At 38.9% G+C, this 22,501-nt stretch overlaps 2 protein-coding genes across 24 annotated transcripts in view; both read right to left on the bottom strand.

The window, feature by feature from the left end:
• Positions 1-22,501, bottom strand: part of LOC118507742 (homeotic protein ultrabithorax-like) — a 216,772-nt gene that overhangs the window by 102,301 nt on the left and 91,970 nt on the right. The window lies entirely within an intron of this gene.
• On the bottom strand, positions 874-21,564 carry LOC118507741 (homeobox protein abdominal-A homolog). 22 transcript variants are annotated; one of them, XR_004905698.1, is made up of 9 exons: positions 20,001-20,934; positions 19,475-19,887; positions 19,158-19,378; positions 18,027-18,062; positions 15,229-15,276; positions 5,600-5,844; positions 5,131-5,466; positions 4,363-4,521; positions 874-4,083 (listed from the first exon to the last, which is right to left on the bottom strand). XR_004905698.1 is itself a non-coding variant. In XM_036046720.1 (9 exons), the coding sequence occupies exons 3-9, from the start codon at positions 19,747-19,749 to the stop codon at positions 4,492-4,494; spliced, it is 1,191 nt and encodes a 396-aa protein (XP_035902613.1). In that variant the 5' UTR covers positions 19,750-19,887; positions 20,001-20,659; positions 21,406-21,564; the 3' UTR covers positions 874-4,491. The 22 variants fall into 22 exon arrangements, 21 of the variants coding, with proteins under 21 accessions (XP_035902613.1, XP_035902616.1, XP_035902615.1 ...); XM_036046720.1 differs by adding an exon at positions 21,406-21,564 and having other exon boundaries at positions 874-4,521; positions 20,001-20,659; XM_036046723.1 differs by adding an exon at positions 21,406-21,564 and having other exon boundaries at positions 874-4,521; positions 20,001-20,170.

The raw sequence follows: 22,501 nt of genomic DNA, 5'->3' as shown, positions 1-22,501 counted from the left end.
AACAAGACATGATGATAGATTTGTATCATTTTTAAATAATTCTCGTTTTCAAACATCACAACGGGACATCCAATTTTTATTTTTATCTTGGATACTCATTGCAAAATGTTAAACTAAAGTCATTTGACTCACAGAGAAAACACTTATAGGCATGGAAATCGTACACCTGATCAAACTCAATGTGACTAAACGTAAAAATTGGAAAATTGATGAAAAAACGTACTACGACAGCAAATAATCTTCGCTCCTTTTTCTTCATCAAGCGCTAAAAAGATTCCGTCGTTTTTGATTAGCAAGGCGGAGGCTAGGAAATAAATGGGTGTGCGTAAATTATTAAAAAAGGGGACTTTTTAGGGATTCTTCATGCCAAAAAGGGTGTCGAGACAAAAGCAATGTTCCAACATGATTTCGTCGCAAATTTCGTCGAAGGGAAAGCTGGAACAAGAATATCACGGATTGGCTGGTAAGTAGTCGCTTGGTTATGCTGCAACAAATGGGGTCGGTTGAATTATTGGTATGACCGCCAACGACAAAGGACTAAACGTAAGCCCGTCGAGCCCGTTTATGGAATGATGAAGGTGACGGGAATGTTGTTCCCTTATCTTCTTGTATTAAATAAAAATCCCTACTCTTTTTCACAATATGACAGAGGCTGCAGCGAATAAAAAACGCCGACTATATTTTTTACATGGTAATTAGAATTTCAGACACCCACAGCGAGTTATATCCTTTATGCAAGAAAAAGGATGAATGAATGGTGTTGTGTTGTGCATTGTACCAGAGAGTAATTTGTACACAAAATCAGTTGTGGAGTTCGAGTAAGAAGTATATCGAGTAAATATATAGAATATATCAATAAAAACCACAGCGATGTTTTTCGTTAGAATCATACATTTTATTACACTTTTATTTCTTTTGTGCTCTTTTCCAGAAGACATTACACTGTCATGTACAAAAACAATCCAGTATTGTAGGTTTCCCTTACTTGTTCCTCACCGTTTGCACACACATAAATATGCTATTGAATTTTTTTTCACATTTTATTCGAACCTATATCCTACACCAGATTACGTATTCAAGGGTAGCATTCGCGAGGAGTGCTTTATTTATATGCTCACCGTTGAGCAAAGAACACCTGTCACATGCGTCCAGTCATGCTTAATTAACTTACTATTAAGAAATGTACTCCATTTTACGTCTGCTTATGCCACATTTGTTCATGCGATTTTGAATGAGATCCAGAAGAAAATAAGCCAATGAGTTCCAGTGCACGTTATGGTTACAAGTGCAAGAGCGTTTCGTGCGTCCGTTATGGCAAGCTGGCATTTTAGACTGGTTGCATGATGGTTGCTGTTGACGCGATAATGCTTACTTTTGACACCGATAAGGTACTCTAATCTTCCGCAAAAAAAATCTTGCTTACTGTTGATGAAGGCTTACCGTTACGCTATGAATGACTCTTTTTTTTCTTTAATGCAACTCTGGTTTAGATTACGTATTTCGTTTTAAATATGTCCAAATTTTATCCTGGAAAAATAACACAAATGAAAACCTTCAAGCATTTATCCACCGTCCATTAAATAATGCAATGTTTCTTGTATTCTACTGCTAACCCTTTTCGTCGCTCTTTTCTCTGCAATCAATCTTCTGTTCCAACCAACGATAAGACACGCACCATTGAACGATGGCCAAACTAATACGTTCAACATCCACTCTGAACAATGATGTCGAGCATTTAGATAAATTAATAATGCAGTTCAACACATGATGTACGGAACGAAAGAAACAAACAATAAACGCAATCATTCAAACATTCCACCAATCAGTGATGGTAAATAATTTTTCAAATGATAATTATCCAACGAAAAAGGAAACAAATTCTGCAGCAACAAAACGTTAAACAAACTCAGATTTCTTCTATGCAACAACATTTTTAACTAACGCAACGTGTGTAAATACCGACAACGGAATCAGTATGAGCTCCTGAAGAGTTTATGTTCGATTTGATCTGACGCATAAATGCATGAGAGCTTGAAGGAAAATGTGTTAATTAGCTTAGCTTATTTCTGACCAGCTCATGTAGATGTGCTTTGCGTTGCTTGATTTGCGTTCGGTTATTGATACACTACTCACATGGATGTGTATATTTTTATGTTTATATATGTATGTATATATATATACACATATATATATATTTATATATTTATTTACTTGTGATTTCTTCGCATTAATTCTAACAAATGGACAGATTTGCTTTTACGTCATAATATTTTGTTGAGGTGTACACAGTGAGTAGAATGCAATGTTTAAATGGCATTACATTGCAATATATGAATATTCCATGCAGGTCAAATGCAAAAGCTGAATCCCGATCTGTGCCCCACTATCCGTGTACGAGTTGCATGAAGGATGAGAGGAAACACGTTCAGCTTTTAGTTGGTTGGTAAGTTTCTTGCTTGATTGTTATTGACTAATGTACTCACTTATGTCACAAATTGTTAAAGATTCTTGTACACATGCTTTAGTGTAAAAATCGCACCTTAAAAATAAAGTTTAAATGTTTAATTACGTATATGGAGAGCGCTCTAAAAAGCGCAATTCGTTTTCCGCTGTCGCTGCCGCTGCTATCGACACGATCGACTCGCAGATAGAGACGATTACGTTTGAGCTTATAGTTTAATAGTTTAATTGCTCGTAAACCGATTCTTTAACAGCGTTCCTATCGCTTACGATCATATTTAAAATGAACCTAATGCCTAACTCTACGCTCACGCACAACTCAGAAACAAAACATAGTACGAGAAGAAAAAAGAGGACGGGTGTCACATTATTATAGACGATAAAAAATAAACGAAAATGTTCCCTACACTACTAACGATCATGTTAAGCTTGAGTATGATTAATTTAATTAAACGTTTTGTTCTTCTCAGACATTAAGACATTTTGATTCGACCAAACAGGCGTGCTACGCTGAACATGTGTCGAATGTGTAATTGTACGGTTTTTTTTCCACATCCAAGCTATTTGGATTTCTTGAGATGAGAAAACACTGGTTGCTTATATCGAACTACCTGCGTAGTACTATGCAATGAAAGGGAAATGGTAAAGTCTTACAAGATAGAGCTGTCTGTTTTCCCTGCGCTCTTCGTTTATTGTGGGTACAATGTATGTCAGCTACGATCATATATTAGTATTACTAAGAACCTAAATTACACACTGGACACTGGATCGTTTAACTTATAAGGAAAATTGTTTCGATAAGGAAAAGAGGGATAGGTGGCACGGCTGATTCGTTACTCAAGCTTACCACCCACTTCAGTACAGCAGGAATCGCCATGTGGATAGAAATAGTTATCTGTTTCTTATCTTCTAGTACGTATATTTGTTCATTTGCTTTCTATCTTATTATTATGCACCTATCGATTTACGTTTTCTGCGTTAAGTTTCGTCCTGCTTCGTTTCGTTACAGTGGTTTACTATTGTTTTGCCCTTTGTTTTTTCTTCAGTTACGTTATAAAACTTACTTACATCATTAGTTGGCTGTGTGGCAAAATACGTTTAGGCAATCATAGTTCTTTAGATATTTCTTGTCGAGCTTTAGTTTACTCCTGGAGTTGGTATGATGCTTGATGTATTAGTTTTGACTCTTGCTTACACTGTGACTATTACATTGGTTTTATATCGTTTTGTGTTTTCCAGTAGTGTTCTTTTGGTTCCTCAAAGTTATGATCTGGTGGTTTGTCTTTCCTATTTGCTTATATTTTTCTTCGTAAGATGCAAAACGTCTCCATTACGCTATTGGTTGCTTAGCGGGATCCGTAAATCGTTGCTGTAACTCCATTGTTCCATTGGGTTTGAAGAGCAGCTGTAGAGGAGTTTCGCAGTCTCCATGTTTGGCAATTTTTGAATAGCTGTTTTGCCTTAAATGCAGTTTCGAGTTAATTTTTCTTCAAACGGGTTGGAAACACGTTACTGTTGCGGAGCATTTCCGAGTTCGATCGTTTTATTTGACAGGAGGGTGTGTGTGTGTGTGTGTGAAAATGCTTTAAAATCAACCAGTCAAGGCTAGTATTCAAGTTTGTGCTACAGTTGGAAAGTAGTTCAGCGTATTACGATCACAGATGGTGTTAAATCGTGATCATCGAGAGAATACCAATCAAAACAATCATAATGAAGACAACGGGTGCATTTAAGGGTAATGAAAAGAAAGAGAAAAAGAAAAAAATTAATTATGAAAACGAATAGCATAAAATCGAATGAACGTAGATACAATCCAAAAGCTGTTAGTAGGTATGGGGAAAAGGATGTTTAGGAGTAGGTATGGATACTGTGTTGCTCAACATAATAGGTTTGCACAACTACCGGATGATGTTTGTCTGAATCTTTTCCAACTAACAAAAGATCTTTGATACAGTACGATTGCTTCATAGTGTGTGCTACGGTAGTTCATGATGACTTTCATTGAAGTGTTACAAACATTCGAAAAGAAAATTAATCCCATCGCTTATTATGTTGCATAACCTGTAGGAGAGAAAAGACGCGGTTCATAGAAAAGAAACTTTAGTTTCAAGGTATTTTGTGTATGATGAAGAATGTCGTGGAGAATACTTTATCTTTCCCATTCTGTTATTCATTCAAAGCAAACAACGGACGAAAGAATGTATGCCAACAAAAATATATGTTTGCAAAAACAAAAATATTGTTGGCATGCATCATATGTATGCCAACAAAAATAAATTCGCAACCAAAAAAATCATTGTGGAATTTAATAGCAGTAAAACTTTAAACAAATAGACTGCCATTTTTTGCATCGGTGGTTTAAAAATCGGCTATTATCTAAATATGATTAATTCATCTTCTACAACTGTAAAGAAAAACTAGTAAAAATTAAGCGTTGACGAACAACGAAAACTCATTATCCAATTGAAACTAAAGGAAGTAGCCATAGCAAGCCATAGCAGCAGTAAGCGAAGCAAAACCGAGTCTAAATATTTGCGAAAATTCGACAAACTTCTAAAAAAGTTGTGAGAAAGATTAACTAGCATTTAAAAGCGAAAGTAACTGAAAGACTTAGGTCTTTTCTTTAAGTTGGTTTTGGTATGGGTAGGCTTAGGAATGAACTTTACTAACTGCTTTCAGGATGTCTTGATTCGTTTTATTATCCAGACCTCCCATCATACTGAGATTCCCTCCGACGCCGACGCCCATTCCGCCGAGTCCAAGCTTCAGATCGTTTTGCGAAACGATTGACGGATGGTGCAGGTGACTCCCAAGGTTTCCAGTGCTGCCACCGCTTCCAGCGCCACCGCCACTGCCAGCTCCACCACCAGCACCAGCACCGTTACTGCTTTGCTGCGAGCCAACAATCGTGTGCTCTTGCTGGCCTTGTTTTTGGCTGTGATGCTGTTGGGCGGATTTAAGCGATTCGTTTTTCATTTTGTCTTGTTCCTCGCGCTCGCGTCGGGCCTATTAAAGAGAGAGGATTTAAATGACAGGACGTTGTCGGACTGTTTTTTTTGTGTAATTATGATAAAAAAATCAATCGTTGATATGGAATGCAATTACTTCTGTACAATCAATACTCGTGAATGAGTCGTACCTGTTCGTTGATTTCTTTGACTGCACGAAGCTCTTTCTTTAATTTCATGCGACGGTTTTGGAACCAGATTTTAATCTGTCGCTCCGTTAGACACAGGGCATGCGCAATTTCGATTCTTCGTCGGCGGGTGAGATAGTGATTGAAATGGAATTCCTTCTCCAGCTCAAGTGTCTGAAACCGGGTGTAGGTTTGACGACCGCGCCGGCGTGGACATCCGTTGGGACCTATAAGGGAGGAAAGTTGCTCTGAGAAAAAACATTTCGCTTTGTTTGTTCTTCCAAAGTTGATGCTATAGCGTTTCTTATAAAATATATAATTGTTACGCCCTACAGACGGTGAGGCTTCTCACACAACATGCGTTGCCCTTAGTAACAATGCTATCCAGCCAATGTGAAAGGCTCGCCTCATCGAAATGATCGGGAAAGCAATTGAAAAGATTTTTAATTTATGTTCTAGGCTTGAAGCAAAGCGTTCAGACCACATCTCTGAGCATCGAACATGGATTTCAGAAAGCAAACACCACGATAACATGTGCTCCGACGGAATACGCTCAACGCCTTCTAAATGGTTCCGGCTAACAGCGCAAGAAACTATGCTGTCACATTGCTTTTACCGAAACATTGAGCCCGAAACAGTTTAAGTTTAAAGAAAATATTACATCGGTTCTATTCTTAAACACCTATTAATTGACTAAAGATGGCCGCTTTCACACCTCTACGAACGACCGACTGTGCTTTCCATCCACAACAAAGAAGAGAGCACGTTGAGAACACCAAATTGCTATCGCCCGCCGCTCTGGTATGCTTGCTGTTGGTCGTTGGAAACCCACAGCGAGAGGACACGCGAAGGTGTGTTCAAAGCTGGAAGGGAAGTGTGGTTAGCTCGAATTTCCCCACTGATGATGAAATATGACGGTCGTAAATTGTTGACATTCCACTATCAGTGAGACTACAGGGAATTGCTGTAATACGTTTAACCCCTCGAGTGAAAGAGCAATGCAAACTGTGAAGGGCTATACTCAAAGGAGAAAGTTAATTTTTTCCTGTAGCAACCATCTAAGGGTGAGAAAAGTCGTGGACGGGCAAGTAGGGAGATGTGGCTAGAGCAGTATTTATGACTGTCTGATATTAAATTCTTTCGCAATGGAGCCCACAGAAGGAAGGAAGAGATCCTACTGCTTGCGTCCCGCCATGTCTGATGAAGTCATAGTTTACCCCAATCTGCATTTCCTAAAACCAAAACCTACAAAGGTTGCTCTGGAGTGCACCATTGCGTTGACGGATTCGAACGATGTATGTTGCCCAAGGGAATCACGCCAAAAGCTGTGGGGATAGCTGTGTGACACCAGTTTGTTGAAATTTCTATAAACCGTTAAGTTGTTGGGTTCTACACGCACTTTCGATCGCAACAAACTTTCAGCTCCGTCATAACTTACTGAAGAAGATGGAGACGGACAATTAACCTGTAAAAAAATCATTGTGATATGTGCCGCCCTTTTACACGTCTGCAAATCGCCCCCCCTGAATGTAACCAAGGGAAATATCCTTTTCATAAAGCACTGTTTTCAAATGATTCTGAAGCATTGCGTAGGTTGCTGAAATCGATATAATAATCAATGCTTAATTTCACGGAACTATATAAGTGACTGACCTAGCGCAAGTTACGCTTCTGGTTCCGAAAACGAAGAGCTCAGCACTGGTGTTTTGTCGTAAAACAGTGTTATTTATGACGCGCCTGTCATGCATCAAAATCTCATACGCTTGCTCCATCCGCATCGAATTGACCACTGCGTCTTTCATACGCTAGCAAATGAGTACAAATGTATTCCATTGAGGCCAAGCATTCAAAGAATGCACTTGCTAAGAGTAACGGCCATTAGCCATGCCTTCGTGAATAGAAAGTGGTAATGAGCACATAAAACCACGTGTTCGCGTTGTTGATTATATTATAACCATCATAAAACCAATTATTGTCAACCCTAGTACCAACACTGTTTCGTACACCTTTGCGCAGAGTTTCGCTGCTTTTTTTGCTGTGTAACTTTTATTTTGTAGTGTGTTGGTGTCTCTATCCATTTGCCGTATCGCAATGAATATTACATGTAGGCACAGTGTTTCATCATCAGCCAACCTATGCAAGCAACTAACGATCTGCCTTCCAAGTGCACTTTTGTGTGCTAGAGTTTATTTCCTTATTTGTTATAATATTGAATGTTTCTAAAACTGTACTTTCAGGACTAGTAATTAGGAATATGAATACCCCATGTTCGAAGCAATAAGGCGCTTCTACTTCAAGAAGCAATTCACATAAGTTGTGTTTGTATTTTATGTTTTCAAGAATAATAAACTAAAAGCGGTTCCATAAATATCAAAGAATATTCAAAAGCTAAATATCCTATTTGAAATGGCTGGTCGTTGTAGTTAGGAGTATGATCGAATCGTAATCTTAACCAACCAATCGACCCATAGGCAGGACCGACTATCGAGCCATGGGTGAGTTAGATAAAAAAAAAACGTTAGAAACAAAACCATGAGACCGACGATGGCTCTTCATCTAAAGAATAGAATAATAGGAATAAGAAAATGTAGAAAGCTCTGTTAAGTTTTTGCTGTTGTAATGACTGTTTCCACAAAAGCCATATTGTGCCAGATAATTTGTTTGTGCAGTGCAACTTATCTTCCATGACTTCCATGACTACGAAGTATCCATTAAAACGTTCATGGCTCTGGTCCATTCTTCTCGGACACAATTCTAGATATTGTGTTGCAGTACATTGATTCGAAAGACCGTATATGTCAATGAATAAATCGGATTACTAACATAATGCTCTAGCTTGTTCTCACAAACAAATTAGAAACATTGTGCCATTTGTAACAGCAACAAAGTGCTTCAATCTGGTAGGCATGAAACAAATTATTTGTTTCCAATAGCCGTTTGCATTTCAGTGTTTGTTTAATAGCAACACACTTGATACATTTCAACCACATTGCAACGGAAGATCGCCTTGTGGCGTCTCTTGAAACATTTGAAAAATTGCTCATCAACCTTGAATCGTAAATGATTCATTTCTTTTTTTTATAAATGTGATGTAGCTATGCATCTAATAACGTTTCTTAATGCTAAGTTTATGTAACATAAGTTAGTTAAAATAATGTAAACTTCTATACTTCATCTAACTTTGTATTATAACCTTTTTTCTTCTTTTCACGTTTTACCCGTTGCGCAGCATCACACGTGAAATATGTAAACCAGAATTCTTGAAGCATTCTTCTTTGCAGCATGCAGCAGCGCTCGTCTTGGTCGAATGTTTTATTTATGAACCAAGCCAGAATTTGATTCTAACATTGCCACGGAAGGGCGTTGACCCTAATGGGAGGATCAGCTGTGTACAATTGTTGAATATCTTTGTCGATCTTAACGGCCTCTTTTACCTAGCTGAGCCTATTGAGAAACCCCATTTACCCCTGGCTACGAGGGATAGCCATAAATAAGTGTCATTTCCACGTGCTATTTAATTTGCTCAAAACTTATTTCAGCTTAGCAGCAAACACTGCTCTCCTCCAATTTTGTGTAATCAAACTGAATCGTGACGCATTGACATTCCCTTTGCTCCGGTTTTCCGTATACGTCTTTTACCCCAACCAATTCTAGGCGTTTGCTCGCTTATTCGCATAAAACGCACATGGATTTAAGAAAAGCCCCGGTTCCTACGGACAGACCAACAAAATGGGAGTGAGGTATAAGCCCGCAAAACATCAAACAGCTTCAGTGCACTGAGGAAAATGGCTTTAGTACTTCATATGCTCTTGAAAGGGAAACAAAAGGAAAACGAACAAAAACATCTTTCACAACATTCATCCAAATTCGTTTCATAGATTACAGTAACTATAAACTTCCTGGAAAAAATGGCTTCTATGAAAGTTATACCAAACTTGCAACATATGTAACAAATATGCAACTATGGAAACCACAATTAATTTCAGTTAGCAGTCACCATCCAAGAAAAAGCTGAACCATTCTAAGGTTTCGGTATGGTCTGGAACAGACTGGCTCTATTAAATTATCACACCCTCAAACAGAATTATCTAAACTATGGTCCATGGTCCCCAAAACGAAATGGTTTCCTGAAGAATCACATTCATTTTCTGATTGGTATGACAGAATCAGTGGCCATTTTTTCTCCTCTGCTCCCTTCATGCAAGGGTTCGTATATTCAACCGGAACACGTTAGTGTGCCGCAAAGAGCGTAGTACGACGCTGTAGAGTTAATTGGAATTTTTCTTCTGGTACTGAGCAAATACAATAGCAGGGGATGGACGTCATGCTGGCCTGTAGGGACAGACCGAGAGGGAATACGTGATGAAGAGTGACAAGAAATTTGCATTTATATTAAAGCGAGAACCATTGCTACATTCTCTAAAGGCAGCAGAAAAAAAGACATCCAGAGCCTTGAACATACACACAAAATGTCTCTACAGGTTGGGTGGTGTGCATCGTTCAGACTACTTAACACTATAAAACAAAAGTGTAGTACAAGTATTTAAATTCTTTTCTCGATGTTTAAAGAAAAATATTATTGCGTTTGAACAAGTTTTACACAATGCAATGCTATGACGAAACACTGAACTTTTAATCTTTGAGCATATGCCGACGGAACTTGGTTTCGAAGAGCCAACATTTTTTATCATAAAATTTTAGCGGGACAGAAAACTAGAAACACTTCAACATTCATGCTGTAAAATGCCCATCACGCTTACAAATATCAGCAAATTTGCTCATTTCAATATGCACCAACAGCATAGACACACCACTACATTTTATGGTCTCGTTTAAAGCTAAACCAACCAACCATGACATTAACCATGACATACACAGACGCAGAAAAACATAATATTAATTGCTATTAACATTGACTATAAAAATTAAAGCAAAATTTATGTGTCTGCACGAAAAATATGCCATGTATAAATGGGAAAATAAAATCAAAAGCAAGTATCATCATGGGCCACAAATGGAAAGCAAGCTACGGATGACATGAAAGTAACAAATTACAATTGAGCTATGAACGCAAGCGAAAAAACAAAAACAAAAGCAGTGGATCTTGAAATAAGAAAGCTTGTTATAGCTCAGGTGGTGTTTTTAATAGGACATCAAAATATAAATGAATTCAATTTTCTTGATTAACCATAATGAGTTTCAACTGCTATTGCAACAAACAGTTACCATCGACACTCGGGTGCAGCAACATTCGGCCCCGATACAGGAAAGGAGAACCAAAACAAACTGTACACCCCATTAGCGAACAATGTTATTTGTTATGATTGTAATAGAAGATGGTTACATTTTGTCTGCTATGCATAGTTGCTCCACTAGTTGGGAACGAGTATGGTCCATCGGAAAAGGTGTATCTTCCGCGCGGCGGTGCTAGGGGCGGTAATGAGACCAATGTCGGGTAATGGATATCTAAATATTTACCATTCGATTCCAGACGTTGTGTCGACCGAAGCTTTCCAGCACTTGATACTTGTGAGCGACCAGATACTTCCGAGACTCAAGGCAAAGAGGAATAATTTATTATAACTTCATTGTAAACATACCAAACAAAACGATCTTAAAAACAAGTAAACGATCAATTTGGGTGCGATAGAAATGAATGAAAATGTTTTCAATCACTGTTTAAACGAGTGAGAGTTTCATACAACCCCGAGTAACTATCATAAAATGGGTGTTTATGTGGGCAGCGATTCTGCGAAACATCCTTATTGCTTCGCGATCTCTCACCGCTTGCATCAAGCAAGGTTCTCATCGAAGCATTTCATATCCTGCCATCCATCGCATAAGAAGACTGTAATGCTTGTTGAAGCTTTAGAAGATTCACGTGAAGGGTTCATTAATTACTGGGATAACTTGGGGTTTACCACTGAATGTTTCTTCTTAGTTTAAACGTATGTAAGCGTTCCCTTAAGTAAGTTAGTTACATAGGTTTAGACAAAAGTCGATTAAGACAGAAAGGCATTAATATTTACACATATTAGTCCTTGGAGTGTGAAAACAATCAGCCTTAAAGTTCCAAAACTAAGCAGGGAAACAAATTCACAGATAAAGAAAAAGAAACCCGATAAATGCGCAAGAATAAAGAGTGCCATCGTTACATCAGTAAATTCTTCATCTGGGCGTGGCATTAAAGCGAATCTTCGGCGACGGGCCACTGAATCAGACACTAACGCTTCCTGGAAAAAGCGCATGAATATCTAGATTCAGTGTGGGGGCAAAAGATAGATAGAGCTTAGGAGAAAAATCGATTTTTGTATGATGCAAAGGGCGAGCACGGATTGAACCCTGAGAAAGACGAAGCAAAAGGCAAATAAGTGCAAATAAGTGCACGAACCACGACTATTTCACGAGTTGCAGTAATTTTACGACAGTTTTGCTACGATTTTTGTCCAATACTGCCAAAGTACGCTCCACGTAACAAAGGAGATGTTGCGATCAATGCAAAATCCAGTCTCTGGAGGTGGTGTAAAAACACAGATAAACTTGATTTTCCACATTTACCGTTCGCTTTGAAAGAGCGGAAACTATTCATACTTCCAAATGAAATTATTCTTACGATACTGCAAGGATCAGTGTTGCTTCGGTAATAATTTTCGGTAACATAAATTTCTAAGCTTTTGTGTGTTTCCCTGCATGAGTAGCATTTTGAAATCATTTACCAAGTTTAACAATCAAAACGCCTTCTACTTGTTTTGAAGCAGCCAAAACAAGAGGAAAAGTTTCACTGGTCATGGAAATGCTCTTTCCTTTCTCTGAATTTGTGCCAGAACGCCGAAGCGGTAGGTGTCGAAATACAGCTAACACTGTTATTGATTTCTTTTTATGCGCATGCGATAAAAAGATGTGCACTTACACCATCACCAAGAGATTGTCTCACACCTGCTTCCGAGGGAGCAGGTGTCAAAATGCGTGGACGAAACTCATTTCTATTATTTGAGATATATTCTTCTCAGAAACATCGAATGCGTTATAACTGAATCTTCGACTTTCCAAAGTGTTTCTAACCCATTCGAGCACAGGTCGAATATCGAAAGAGCATTCAAGAGTGTATTTTTTTTCCTTTTCGAGTGTTGAGAACATAAACTGTTATTAATGTGTTTTTTCTCAAATTTCTGTTATAACAATGATTCTTGCTCCTCAGGTCACAAATGATGCTAGACTCATTGATACCACGTAGTTGTATAGTCAGTCCTCTCTAGGAAGGAACGGTCCGGACGAGGTTCGATGCCCGGTTCTCGGTAGTGTATTGACCGGTGCTGCTGTGTATTTATTATTGTCAAGTTTCATTTTACGTTCTTTAAATGTAATAGGTAAACATTTTCTCAGCAGATACAGGACTAGGGAAACAGATAATCAATCTTAAAGCCTAAAGCCTAATCTATCGTTCATGTTGTTTTTTCTATATCATCATTTCTGTAGATGGTACTTTGGTTGGATTTTTTGGTTGCTTTGGTTATATTATTTGTGTTGGAAAAATGATAAAAAATATCGTCTACGAAAAAATCACACCAAATAAATCAACCGAATCAATCGAGTCTATTGTGTGAAGAGAAATTTTGAGAAAAGGCACGCTGCATAACTTCACATGGTGAAAGTAACATATAGGTGACCCTGCTCTAGTCCCTTTTTAATAGTTGTGCTGCAAAGAGCTGTCGATGGGTCTAACTTTAAATCCCTGATCTGTTTCTCTTCACTTCTTGTCTTTCATACTCACTGATGTTCGTTCTGCGCCATAGAAAGCATTCAAATTTACCGGCTAGAGTGGTGAGCAACTAAAACTGAACAGTCGCATGCCGATTCAATTTTGCTTTACTTAATTTATAAACCATTTGCCATAACATTAATGACCAAGAAGAAGGATAGGTCATAAAGTTCAATCAGTTCGTTTGTTTTCTACGTCATGTACACCAGATGTAGTCAGATGTACAAGTAGCGCTTTGCGCATAACACCATTCATTTATTGAAGCCTTTAATGCAGATTAATCTCCCTAGCGATAATTATTTATTTGTCTATTAGAGATTAGAGAGCCCTTTCACTGTCTTTCAATGGTATCGCTGTTTTGGTTTAATTTTCAACACATTCATCTGTCAATCAAAATTTGCGATCTTTCGGTAATTAAGCTCATCCAAAGTGTAATTTGAAGGAAAATAATTCAAAACAAGCATTCAGTTGTGCACCAATAATGTGATCTTGATCGAGAATACTATACACTCTGTACAACAAATCCTTAAACCATATATTTAAAAAAATCAGTTTAGCTCATCAGATTTCTCACAGCTTTCCTGTAGAGTAAGCGTTTTGTCGCTAAGAGTCTATGAAGCAAACTCGCTTTGGAGTTGCTAACATGTCCACAAATCTGTGCATTCAAAGCTGCTATTGTGTGAGAGTGGCCATAAAATGGTTATTTACGGCTACTGAAGAGCCGTTAAATTTACGATCCTCATAAACACATGAGCTATGATTTTTTTTCCTCCTGACTGTGCTGTACACCACGCTCCACTCGATCGGACTACATAACGATAGTTGTCGTTGCTGAATTAGATTGAGTTTTCATAAAAGAATTCAGTTTTTCATCGTAATGTCATCCTATTATTCAAAATGAATAAACACTAATTATGCTTCGAATTGAACATTTTTCAAGCGTGTTTCTTATACGCTGAATGGTTTTCGAATGAAATTATTTTTTGTACAGCAATACCTTCCAAAAACTGTGCTTACACAATAACTATTAGAATTTAAACATTGCAAACATAATCGTTGCTCAACTCAGTGATTGTCCTTCTCAAACGATACACACACTTGAAGCTAATAAGCTCATGCGTCGCTGGTTTTATGTAAAAACCGGTTTCGACGGTATGCTTTACTTTTCATCTCGATGGTTGTGGTTCCACGGTTGAACGTGTATCTTCAATCTTCCTGTTGAACAATGCACAAGAACAGGCAGAATAAAGAAAGCGAGAAGATTGCCTTGAATATACTCAGCCAGTTGAGTTTTCCAGCGGAATAGCTATCAGAAAGCAGATCAATGCCGCCATATCAAAGTGGTTTCTATGCTGCACACCATCGAGGTACGATGCTGACAGCAGGGAAACGGGGCAAGAACAAGAACATTAAAAAACTTCATCTTCCTCTCGAAGAAAGAGTCCTGCCATGGGCACAAAAGGAATGCGTCCGGGCTGTTTTGTTGATGTGGACGCAGAAAAGGAAAATGGCGGCAACTTTGCTTTTGTTGAATCTATATATTCTCATGTCGTAAATTTATTGCACGTCCTCCGTGCGAGACATATTTTTCTTCACGAGGACTACATTTTATTTCCTTTGTTTTTTTTTTTCGGTTGCTGGTTGGTTCCTCCCTAGTGGTCAAGCGTTTGGACCAGTTAATGAGAAAACAAGTTGTATTATTTTGTAATCACAATGCATCGTATGCGATAGTTTGGTGCAACAAAACCTTGGAGGCCCTACGTGACGCAGATACGATCCGTAGATTGTTTTCGACCATCCATCAACGCTAGTGACATTTAAACATCTGTACCATATTTAAATTACATGCCCCCCCTTTCGGTTGATTACTTACCTGCAAAGTCGCCACAAACTACTCGATCAAACGGGTTACTCATCCAATCTGTAATAATGAAGGGAAAAGTACGCGATTATATTAAATGTTTAAAGCAGATGGAAATCAAATTTTGTCACTTAACTAAAACTACACAGAACAACATTTCATTGTATTGCTGGAATGTTGAATTACATCGCTTCTTCATTTAAATGTAACACCAATTGTACCGCTCGTCCATTTTCTACGGCATGTATAATATCTCAAGTTTGTTGAACGTGGTTTGTCTGGTGCGCTCATCATGCTGGCGCATCGGTATTAAACTAAAATCTCTATGTCAAAGAGTAGCGTTATGTGCGTTTCTGTGCTTCACAAACGAATTGAAAGTGCAATTCCAACCCAAAACAAGCCATTTGTTTATAATTTCGTTTGCTTTCACCCCTCTCTCAATTGTTTTTAAATACGGTTTTGCACGGTAATGTGAAACTTGATTATCATAGAAAGCACGAATAAATTGTTCTTTGTTCCCAATGAGCATGAACATCATAAAAATGCGCAATGGATATGTTGTACCGAACCGGGCTAGAATGGTGGGTTTTATGTTTCATATAAGCGCACTTAAAGAGGTCTTTCGCACTGCAACTGTAAATGTTGCATTTGATGCTAGAGATACCGATGAGTCACGATATCAATGCGAAACATGCAGTTTCCGCTCGTAGTTCCCTCATGCCTGGCAAACATTGGCAAGGTTCCTGCTGCACAAAACTCTTACGTTAGCTGTGTTATGACAAACGGACAGCGTGCCTAGCGACAGACCACCTTACTTCCTGCTGCGCGGAACACGATAGGCGTAAGACTCTGCATGAAGAGTCGGGCCCATACAACCTACGATGAAGAATGTTTCGCTTGGCGACGGTCTTTCAAAGGTGTGCAAACCTCATAAAACGAAACATCAGAAAAACAAGCAGCTTGAAGGGTTGTTTCCGTGCGTCTATGTGTGTGAGGACAATCCTTTCAGATTAACTGTTTGCATGCGTATTGAATAACTCGTTGGAAGCATCCTGTGGTGCAGACACTTTCTAATTTGAACAATAACCGATCCAACAGTTTTTTTTCCTACCGTTTATTAGCTATCTTCGTGTACACGTTTGAGCCATTTGACAATGTTGTCCTTGAAAAAGAGAAAGTGCAGGACATTTATATCCTTTACGCCATCCTTTGACGCCTCATCAAAAGAAACAGTTAATGCTTCTTCACATTTATAAGTGTTTCAGATCCAAAATTTCAAAACTTTCAATCCTGTATTACAATGTCAAATAAACAACCAGCGGATTCATGTTCCTATACGTGCTATACAGTACCAAAACACTGAAGGAGTACAAATGGCCGATTCTGCCTTCACATCGAACAAACCATCTCAGAAGTAAGCTTACTTATTTTTTTTAATTTTATTCTATGGCCTACATCCTTAAATCTTGACACATAAAAATCGATTGTTTCATCTAGCTAGTTCGAATTTCAAGCTTTTTAGTCTTAGTTTTAGCCTACAGGCAAAAGTACCTCAACTCGAAAACCCCACCGATACCACAACACGTAAAACTGTCAAGCATAAGGTGACAATACCTAAAAATTGTGGCAGACGAAACACAAAGGAACGAAATGCTGTCTTCCTTTTGCTTCGAGGCGAGGTACCAGGGTACTGTGTCTTGATATTAATATCAAAATCACCATAAATTCAAGAATTAAAGTTCTATTCTGTCGCATTGGAATACTAAAATTTGGGAAAAAATTGAATAAATTAAGCTTAACTTTCAATCTTCACCGGCGGAATCTCCAACTGGATGTACAATCATTCTCTGTCTACCCTCAGCAGTCAGACACATTCAGGCAACGATTCGTTACGCAAGACCCAAATGTAAATGTAACCGTTTAAGTCTTTTCGGGTGGTTCGCTAAGGTTTTTCTTTTCCTAATCTAAGGATGCCCAGAGTGGAGAAAATCTGTACCTCGTAAGTTTGTGTTCGTTCTTGTTCTGCCTTTCTTGGTCTCTTTCTTAGCGTACCGGTTTTTTGTTCAGTGCTGGCCCACGCACATCGAACACTAAACTAGGAAGAGTAGGTGAGCTGCATAAAATATTCAACACAATCCTAAACAATATGATAATATCAACGCATGTGTACACAAAACTTTCTATCATTCATCGTAACGAGAATCTCGAAAAGATTGATAGGCCGAATTTTTATAATGTAGTGTTAAAAATAGCATAGAGTTAAATTACAAAGACCATACAACTGTTGATGTTATTTCTATAATTTGAAAGCAGCACTAAATATAGTGGAAAAATATACACAGAAAGAACATCGTGCAGGAAATGTAAGAGTTGATTTGATAAAAAACAGGAAGTTTTATGATTTTGTTCTTGGTAATTAATATCATGACTCATCACCGTATCTACAACACTTCTAACGGCTGTGAATTGCGCTCTAGAAGGAATATCCTTCTGGCATAATACAGGAAAAACGTTCATTTAAATAATTTTTCCATTTTGTAATTATAAAATCTATTTTATTAAAAAAAAAACTACTAATCAAAAACTAACACAAAACAGCCGCAATTCTGAGGATATAAACTGCATTGCCCGGAGCAACATTGTGATAATTATGTTGTGGAGAACCAAACAACTGTTTAAATCAAATTTATGATACACACTCCAAAATATGTACAGCTTCGAACATTCGTGAATAACAGCGAAAAAACTGAAATGCATATTAGTTATACTATACTATAACTAATCTTATACTATTATACTATTATACTAACCTGTACTTGCAAATTTCTGAAGAGCTGATTGCGATGCTACACAGGACGGCAGGCCAGTAAATAGAGCGCAGACGTTTTGTTAAGAAAATGTTGCGGTAAAACGAAACAAGAGAAAAGATGAAATATTTAATGGATCAGAACTAACAGGAAAACGATATAAATTAGCAATGTTTTGGGTTTTATTTCGAACTTTTTTATTTATTTATTTATTTATTAATGATGACGGACTGATGCCGTATTGTCACCACCGCATGTGGTGACTGTGAATTAAATTCACGCAAAAAAAAAACAATTAAAGAAAATTAACTAGGCATTTCCTCCTAGTTATTTGCCATATCCCGAGCATGCTCGGTTGTGCAGTGAAGATGCGTGGTTGTTGTCCATTATGTGTGTATGTGATTTATTTCGAACTCATTGCAAAAGAAAAAGCAAACATCTAAAAAAATCTAGCGGCTTTTCTCTCAAACTGACGTACTTAAACCTCGAATTAGTTTTCAAAATTGAAAAAAAGTGTCAAATTAAAAGAAAATCTTCATTATTCTTCTGTAATCACCAATCGAAAATGCTTTGCTTGCATCAAATGAAACGGTAGTGATTTGGACTTTACACATTTCAATTCTTTTTTTTTCTTTGAATTAAACTAATAACTACATGTTGATAAAAATAGAACTGATATATCAAAGAACTGTAGCACTATAGAGTGTACTTCTTCTTCTTCCTTGGCACTACAACCTCGAGAGGTCTCGGCCTGCCACAATTCTGGCTTTCTGTGACTTAGTTTTACCCGTAGTAAAGTAGTCAGCCTTACATACGGGGAGGCGGTCTGGATAGGATTTGAATTCCGGCCCTGCCGTGTGAAGACCGGCGCCGCTGTCGCCTCGGCCACCGGACCACCCCCCTATAGAGTGTACAGTGTAGTGTTTTTTGTAATACGGTTTAAAATCTTATAATGGGTGACATAGCAACGTATTCAAAAGGTTGACAATCAGTGCACATGAGAGTGTAAGCTTCTCTAAATAGTTTAAAAGGACAAAAGGCTCTATTTCGAATGCTCCTATCATTTACTTAGGAGAAAAAAGCTTTTTTATATATTTGTACAGCACAATGGTACAACTGTTTGATATTACTCACCAGTCACTAGCCACGGATGACGTGTTATATCTGGCAGTCCGGACTGTCCCCCGCCGACGGACGAAGAAAGCTGGGAGCAGGCTGACCCCAGCGAGTCGACGCCAACGCCTGCAGACGCGGCCGACACTGCAGCAGCCTGTTGGTAGAATTGTGCGATACTGGCACTACCGGGAACTCCCATCGGTGGGTAACTGTTCATCACACTTTCGGTATACCTACTGCTAATAAGTGCATAACGATGCAATAAAACAAAACAAAAATATTTTCTCACATGAGCGCGCGTTTCTTCCGCTTACGGATTGTATACTGATCTTTACCTGCACGATTTATCGTCTAGACCCGAGAAGCCTGGCATCGTTGAGTAGCTAGTGTGCGTAGTTGGGTGATTTGAGACGAAAGGATACATTTTGCTGGTTGGCGGTGAGTTTGGGCTGCCTTCACTGCCGGTGGTCAATGGACTGCCTTCCGAGTTTGGCGTTTGCGACACTGTCGAGTTCGAGTTGGAAATGGACTGGGATGAGATCTGAGAGCTAATGAACGGCTGGAACTGGGCGTATTTCGGTAGCATGCTATCGATTATAAACTTTGACATGACCGCATCACCTGGAGTACACCAAGGGCGCACGGTGTTGCGAATAGAGAGGCTAAAGATTTTTGCAGCAGGTATCAATGAGGGAAGGAGTGACGCCGATCTGTTGACTACGATCTCCAGACGGCTAGCGTCTCGTAGCTGAGGCAAGGTTAGTTAGAAATGTTAGTAGGAATTTCGAGAGAACTCTAGGTTAGTAAAGAAGAACCAGCACTTAATTTGAAGGTACAGATTGGGTTCAGCAATAAACTTACAATTTATGCAATTCTGTTGCAAACCGCGTCCTGCCAATGCCGCAGATGTCTTCCACTGAAGATGCTCCGGACGGTAATCACAAGATTCGGTCAAATGTTAACCGATAATACCTTTTAATCACTTTTGTATATTCTGGACAGCTACAGCGCTGTGTATCACCAGAGGAGTTCTATTTATTTGAAAATACAATGAGTTGACATACGATTTGGCAGCTGATACGACCCCGTAGAAATTTTCAATCGAATAGCGGTAGCTTTGCCTTTTCACTACGATCCAGCGACTATTCCAAATCAATGCTCTAAGCCCTATGCATGATTTTACTCGTGTAATTCAGTATGGAAACGTGTCGTGCGTAGAACCACACCGTCAGTACCACTCATGCTTGTTTGTTGTTGTGTTCAATATATCGCTGCTTTTCCACACATTGGCCCACAAGAAATATCACGTCTGCCACGATAACCGTAATATCACTTCACGGCACTTCCGTAAAACACTCTTTTGACCGCGATGCTTTGTACTGCTTTGCACAACGTTACAGAAGGAACTTATTTCAATCACTACGAGCTTCACAATACTTATGGTTCACTACTCATTCCGAAATTAAATCCATAACTCGTTGGCGATGAGATGTACACTGCGATAAAGTATGTCCCAGGCGCTACAAAGACATTGGGCCGAATATTTCGATCATGTTAGTCACACACTTTTCACGTATAAAACGAAAAACCGAGCCACAATCCAAAAGAAATTGCGACGGTATTCAGCTTTCCTGTGCACGCCGCTAAAACGGTTGGCTATTTTAGAAAACACGACTACGGTCGCGTTTATTCCTACAATTGCCCACCCGATCGCACGCCTGCTTCAGAGTGTTGCTTTATTTTTACTGTTATTAATATTATAATAATAAAAATGCGATCGTAGAAGTCCGAAGTTGTTTACGTTATGACAAGTAGTTCGTTTATGACACAATACAAAAGTTTCGCATATAACAACGCAAAGCATGAGGAGGAAAACCAGTGCGAGAGATGTAGATGGCTTCTTCTCTGTCGCGAGAGAGCGAGCGAAGCAAATTGATATTTTTAACCAATCTGTCGTATTCCGCAAGAAAAAACACGGCAGATTGAACGTGTGTGCTCTGTCTGGCAGCCGTGTTGCAGGACTGTGCCTTCACTTTCTTATTCACTCGGACGTAAGGAGATGAGCCGTCTCGTTCTGTTCAACAACTTGGAGCTCTTGCTATGATGAAGATGAATTTTCCCCTGTGGTGAGAGCTCGCTCGTGAGAGCTCGAACTCAGAGCAACCCGGTAAATGAGTTCCTCGGAGCCCAAATGTAAAATGTCCTACATGCACCAGGAACATTATTGTTCTAACTATAGAAACATCCCGCTTGGTAAGATAATTACCGAAACCGTTGTTTTCCTATCAACACAGCTATCGTAGGCAGGTTTTTTATGCAATCTGTAACTGTTTTCCTTTTTGTGGTCATAACCTTTCGGACCTGTCAAACACTCTCGATGCCACACAGAAAAACAAAAAAGGTTTCAGTTCGCGGGTTTGCTGGAACGTACAATTCACATGCTCCTACACGGGTTCGCGACAGTTATACGTATGATGAATAGAGATTGTGGTTACGGTGTCCAACACGACCAAGCGAATCGAGATCACTTCTTGGTCGCTCACAGGTTTGCACCGCACATCTCTTTCACGCACACATGCTTTTGCATCCGGAGGAAGTCTTGAGCAACTGGCTTAGCTTTGCTAGCCCTACTCGTAGAACAATTCAAGGGAACTTGGATTGTCGCTCTTCATCCCACTCACAAGTGAGAGGATTGCCCAACTGCAAGCGGTGCGTTTCGATCAGCGGTGTGTTCGCTTTTTCTTAACCCCAGTGCATAGTATCAGACAGAGAGAAAGTATAGGAACTACTGGAAGTATCCAGGAGGCGAGAGGCTTCAGGAACGGTTTCACAATCTCAGCTTTTCCAATTCGCGTTTTCGCTCTGGCTCGTGATAGCTCTCTTTCCCGAGAGACACTCGAAATGCATTTGTCTGGTTCAACAAAAAAAAATGAACTGGTGTTGACGTTGGTGCAGACAAATGCAGACCCAACCATCGGCCAACTTCTCGAGTGAGGTGAATGGGTAGTGAAGGAATGTTTCCGAGAGAACATTACCCGTAGCTGACGTGTTTCGAATCGGATTAAGGAGATAAGAGGATTGCCATTGTTCGATTCACCTAAACTGCTCGAATGGGTTTCTTGCAACTTTCTTCGACTATAATTATAATAGTTTGGGATTCAAAACAAGCTTCAACCACAAAGCAAGCATGGTAGGTGTTATCGCAACAAATACTAAAGTTGAATTATGCAGCACGATCATGCTAATGCATACATATTTATGATATGTACTACAATTAAACCATACCATTAGTGGCATAGTTAAGCGAAAAAGACGGTCTAATTATGGTTGCAAAATAGTTCAGCTCACCTTTTTGCAATACG

The sequence above is a fragment of the Anopheles stephensi genome, chromosome 2, assembly GCF_013141755.1.
Source record: "Anopheles stephensi strain Indian chromosome 2, UCI_ANSTEP_V1.0, whole genome shotgun sequence".
Classification (NCBI taxonomy): Eukaryota; Metazoa; Arthropoda; class Insecta; order Diptera; family Culicidae; genus Anopheles; species Anopheles stephensi.
The sequence above is the reverse complement of the archived record's forward strand: the minus strand, read 5'-3'. Positions and strand labels throughout refer to the sequence as shown.

Coding starts and splice junctions, on each gene's coding strand:
- LOC118507741 (XM_036046720.1), bottom strand. CDS start 19,749: ATGTCAAAGTTTATAATCGATAGCATGCTACCGAAATACGCCCAGTTC. Junction 19,379..19,474: donor CTAGACGATAAATCGTGCAG/GTAAAGATCAGT, acceptor TGCACTTATTAG/CAGTAGGTATACCGAAAGTG. Junction 18,063..19,157: donor TCATCCGTGGCTAGTGACTG/GTGAGTAATATC, acceptor CGTCCTGTGTAG/CATCGCAATCAGCTCTTCAG.